Raw genomic sequence first — 5,747 nt, 5'->3', positions numbered from 1 at the left:
TATTTGCCTTTTAATTTTCTTTTTGGATTTTTCCTTTAAGAGTATTCTATAATATAATTTGAAGGAGCATAACTTTACTCTCACATTTACTACCAATTATGTCACTCCTATCTCACCCACCGAAAAAAGAAAAGTAACAAATCCGTAATACCCAAAACAAAAGAAATTAAAATATATGGAGTATAGTCTGAGAAAACAAAACGTAAACAAGGTGATTTTTCAAGAAAAATGCCACTTTACAAAGTAGCAATACACTTGATTGAATTTTCTTTTCAAGAATATCATGGTTTAATTATCCAAAGTTTCATCTTCATTCTTAAGATCCTCTCCATTAGCATGCACTTCTTGTTCCTCCTTAAATTTTTCCTTTTCCTTTTCTTTCTCTTTCTCCTTCTCCATCTTCTCCTTTTCCTTCTTTTCCTCCTTCTCCTTCTCCCTTTCTTTTTTCAATTGATCATCCAATTTCACCTTTTCAAGAGCTTTCACCAAATTCTCTAAACAATCATCAACATCTAACTCAAGAGACTTCGGCATCAAATTCTCAGCTACATCAGCAGGATTCATCTTAGTCTCCTCTAACAATCCCTTTATAGTCTCAAACAAACTATGCGACTTAACATCTAGATAATTATTCGCAAGCACCTTAAACGACTCAAAACAACAATACGAAAGCTCAATATGAACATCCATTCTCCCCCTTCGAATAAGTGCTTGATCAAGCTTCTCAATATAATTAGTTGTAAATATAATTAACCTCTCTTCTCCAACAGCAGACCAAATCCCATCAATCATATTCAACAACCCCGAAAGAGTAACTTGACTCTTTTTGCTCTCAACTTGTTCTCGATCCTTCAACACTTTCTTGACCTTATCCTTCTCATCTTCGTTAGTTTTAACCTTTTTAATTTCCTCCTTCATTGACGATCTTTGCCCCGTTAAATCAAGTGAACAATCAATATCTTCGATCACAATAATCGACTTATTCGATGTCTCAATAAGTAGCCTCCTTAATTGAGTATTGTCCGCGACCATAGTTAGCTCAAGGTCATAAATGTCATACTCCAACAAGTTAGCAATGGCTACAATCATGGTTGATTTACCCGTGCCAGGAGGTCCATACAAGAGATAACCACGCTTCCACGGCTTCCCGATCTTAGCATAGTAATCCTTTGCGTTACTAAATCGAACAAGGTCATTCATGATGTAATTCTTCTTAGCCTCGGCCATGCCTAACGTGTCGAAAGTGGCCGGGTGCTTGAACTCGACATGGCTCCATAAGGTCCAACTACCACTAGTTGCTCCTTTTTGTTCCCTAACGTTGGTAAACAACTTCCTTTGACGTTTTCTGATTGTTATTGCTTTGCCTTCTTCTAATATGTAAGTCATGTATGATTTGGTGATAAGATCTCTATAACGGCCATGAAAAGTGAGCTTAAAATTCCTGTTACAATGATGAATCAAAATATTGTAGGTATAAGGGACTAATAAGTTGTAAGGTTCAAAAGTTATTCAAATAAGATAAGATTAAATACAATAAAGGTTATAAAGTTGCAATAAAGTCTAATAACACCTTATATAATGTAGGTATAAAGACTAATAAGTCGTAATTATAGATAAATTAAGTTCTCAAAAAGCCTAATAACACCTTATATATTGTAGGTATCAAGACTAATAAGTCGTAATTATAGATAAATTAAGTTCTCAAAAAGCCGCTATCGATTATCAGTCTATAAAAGTAAGATAGTACGGAGTATTGATTTAATTTGTATTTTATGGAAATTATTTCATTCATACAATTCCTATAAAATGACCAAAAGTAATACTATTTGTAAATTTTCATGAATTTTCACTTCTCAGTTTTTTAAAAGTTTAAACAAGCATAAGCATGAAAGATGATAATAATGCATCTCTTGTTTTTGGGGCCTTCCCCTCTCTTTCACCATAAAAAAAAAATAATAATAAATAAATAAATAAATAAATAAAAAGCCTCAATAAATTGCAAATGACCAGTCAAAGTGAAGTAGATGAAAAATTGAAAAGTTAAAAAAAAAATGCATCAATAAATTGCAAATGACCAGTCAAAGTGAAGTAGATGAAAAATTGAAAAGTTAAAAAAAAATGCATCAATAAATTGCAAATGACCAGTCAAAGTGAAGTAAAAAAAAAAAAAAAAAAAAAAAAAAAAAAAAAAAAAAAAAAAAAAAAAAAAACTGATGACAGTAATAAGGATGCAATTTTATTTTTTTTTTTTTTTTTTTTTTTGACGAAAAGGATGGAAATTTTTTTTGGTAAAAGGATTCACTACAAGAAAATACTTTATTGTTTAAATACGCATATTTAATTTTTCACAAAAGTATAAAAAAAAAATATTTATACGCAAAAAAAATAAACTGTATTTTTTATTACGGAAACACAAATTATAGAGGAAAATAAATCAGTTTCTTAAGAAAGAAGTGTAATTCCTTGAGACTATTATCAAAATACACTTAATAAAAAAATTAATAATTGAACATGTATACATATATTTACCTTCTATCATTCGATCCAGGGTAAATATTGATGCTTTGACTTCTGGAAACGCTTCTACGACATCTCCACCATACCTTAACTCCTTCATATTCATCAATTACCTCTTCATTATCAGCTAATCCAAGCACTAAATCCTTACCATCCTTAACAAAATTACCCTTTAATCTCCTCGCTTTTTCGGAAGTCTTCTCACTAAGGTACGTTTCAATGATAGTGAACGCCTCGCTTCGATTAAATCGTTCACCCGTAAACTCTTCAAAGGTTATATGATGATATGGAGAGAAAGAACTCAAAAACTGATATATGTAACGATAGAGGATGGATGATATCGAGTTTCGCCATCGATACGGAAGATATTGCTCGTACATAGCCTTAACAAACATTATGGATGCTAAGAACGACCCAAATTTTATGAATAAGTGGTTTGTGTTCATCATCATCAACAATTTTTTCTCTAAGATACGAAAGAATGTTATTTTTCCTTTTTTTGGACCGCCATTTTGTACTAGAATATCCATCTTTTGGTGTGAGAAAATAAACTACTAAGCTAGCTTTCATCAATAATGAAATGACATATATATACACAGTACATACTTATACATGTCTAGGAGCGACGACTTTAAAAGTCTTTAATTAAATAATTATGTACATTAATTAAGCTATATCATTTATTTTATTCTCTATTTGGTCTATAACATGATTTTATTGTTTATGTACGTTTAAAATGGTTATTAAGCAGCTTAAAAGGTCAAGAATAAGAAACTGACAAATTAGGTGTTAGGTATACAGGGAAATATATACTTTCTCCCTTTTTTTTATTATTGCACCATAGGGGTTGGGTATAAATATTTTGGCAGTGGAAAAAAGTAAGAGAGAAAAAGGTAAAAATACAAAACTGCCCATGTGACATATTGATAAACTAAAAAGTAAGTGTAAAAAAGCAAGGGTATGTTGGGTATTTGTAGTGTGAATACAAATAATTTTTTTCCTAAAGAGGAAATGGTGCAATATTTGTGAAACTTTCTAAAAAGGCAAGTGGTGCAATAATAAAAGAACGGAGAAAGTAATTATGATACATTTTCCAAATAGATGTAGGCCTTGTTTGGTAAAGAGCTTTTAGCTTATTTTTGCCCAATTAGAGGTTTGACCAATCGAAAAGCCTAATTTAGGTGTTTGGTAATTAGCTTATTAAAAGAGCTTTTTGGGCTCAAAAAACTCTTTTAGAAAAAGCTCTATTAGGGCCTATTATTGTGTATAGTGTATAGTTATCGGGCCTATCTCATGAGCCCTATTCTATTTGCTAGGTTGTATATATACGCTTGCTATACTCTAATGAAAACTACGGAAATTATTTCGTGACATGGTATCAGAGCCAATCAAACTCTAAATCCCTAAATTTCTAAATTCTATATTCTAAATCTCTACACTGCATTTCTGAATCTCATTATAAGAGCTTTTTAAAATTAGCTTATTGAAAAATTAGCTTTTTGGCTCTTAAATACACTAAAATAGCTAACAATTAACAGCTGTTTACCAAACATTTTTACACAATAAGCTAATTATAACCAGCTAATCAAACCAACTAATATAATCAGTTAGTCAAATCAGCTAATATAATAAGTTATATCAATCAGCTACCAGCTAATTACCAAACAGGGTTGTAGTGGATCTGATGATATTAATTAGGTAAAAAAATACTCCTATGTATTTTAGAAATGTTCTAATAATAGAACTATGTTAAGTATTGATATTGAAATGTTATCTTATTAGGAAGTTTAGGGTTTAATTAGGATATATAGGAGTGCTATGTTACTAGGGTATATGTTACTAGTGTATAAATAGCTTATTGGTGATCAATAATAATAATGACAAGCCAATAATATTTAAACATTTACTCTAAACTTGTCATTAGGCTTTGTGATGCACCATGCATGATGATTCCTGTTAAAATGCTATAGAACTAACAAGAAGTCTATCTCACTGATTTGAAATGTTTACGATCGTGTTGTATTTTTATTGGCAAGGTGATGCGTAGTCTCTACATAGTGGGCAACTGGGCATAGCAGGTAGAGGACAACAAGTTCTTGCAGTCGTCAAAGACCGGTATAATTTCTTTAATATACTCGGGTGTCCCTAATAACCGATACATAGTTACATACTTTATATGTGTTGTTGCAGTTAAAGACCAATGTAATTTCTTTAACACACTCGGGCATCCCTAAAAACTGAAATGTATATATTTTGTAGTTTCGCAGGTATAAGTTTCACACTTTTGAATCCGGGAGATGGGTTAGTTCATTACGAGCCATGTTTAATCAACTTTATTTTCACTAGTTTAGGAAAATAAGTTATTACTAATAAAGTTAATATAAAAATTGATCATTTATTTTTAAAAAAGCTATGCAACCAAAGATTAATTTACAACTTAAGTAATAACACATTCAAATAAGTTTCATTACATATTACTATTAAATACTTCGTAAGTTTAAATTAGGTTAATGGAAACCCCCTATAATCATTTTAATCGTATTAGTGTAAAGATTGTTCATTCAAACATAGTAGGTATGTAGATCACTTTTTGAATCATTCATGACTTCTTGTCAATATAATGTATATGTGAACTGGTTGTTGTTAACATGCCCTTATATTAAAGGAAAATACTACGTATAAATATATATAGAAACTATGCTTAGTTTCTCTTTTATATAAGGTTTTAAAATGAAAGGAGGGGGATCCAGTGAATTTTGTAGGCCGGAATCCTAGTAGAGGTGATTAACTATGGCCGGTCAAAGCCCGATTCAGCTCATTATGAAAGTAAAATAAAATACTGGTTTGGACAAACTTTAAAATACTTTTTTCACTAGCATAGCACCCGTGCGATACACGGCTTACAAATTTTATTACTTATATTCATTTCACAAAATTTTAAGATAAAACGATTTAATGAGTAATAACGAATTTACTTACATAGATGTCTTAATCATGCATTTTTAACCTCTTAAAATAATGATATCTACTTTAAAGACAACTTTTTTTATTCTTAAATTGAATGTAAAGTTTTTAAATATAATTCAACTCAATCAATGAACTACTGATAATCTATCCCTACGTTAAGTCATTTTTTTTTTCTCATTTCTACTTGAGTCAGCGACCACCTCATTTTAAAAATGATTAAGCTCTGTCCACTAATTCAATACATACAACGCTTTTTCTGTGTG

At 30.6% G+C, this 5,747-nt stretch overlaps 1 protein-coding gene across 1 annotated transcript; it reads right to left on the bottom strand.

The window, feature by feature from the left end:
* LOC145584798 (AAA-ATPase ASD, mitochondrial-like) lies at positions 1–3,046 on the bottom strand. Its single transcript, XM_081641588.1, has 2 exons — positions 2,530–3,046; positions 1–1,441 (listed from the first exon to the last, which is right to left on the bottom strand). The coding sequence occupies exons 1-2, from the start codon at positions 2,967–2,969 to the stop codon at positions 289–291; spliced, it is 1,593 nt and encodes a 530-aa protein (XP_081497714.1). The 5' UTR covers positions 2,970–3,046; the 3' UTR covers positions 1–288.
* Between the last annotated feature and the right edge of the window lie 2,701 nt (positions 3,047–5,747).

This window comes from Chenopodium album, chromosome 16 (assembly GCF_948465745.1).
Source record: "Chenopodium album chromosome 16, dcCheAlbu1.1, whole genome shotgun sequence".
NCBI classification, from domain to species: domain Eukaryota; kingdom Viridiplantae; phylum Streptophyta; class Magnoliopsida; order Caryophyllales; family Amaranthaceae; genus Chenopodium; species Chenopodium album.
The sequence above is the reverse complement of the archived record's forward strand: the minus strand, read 5'-3'. Positions and strand labels throughout refer to the sequence as shown.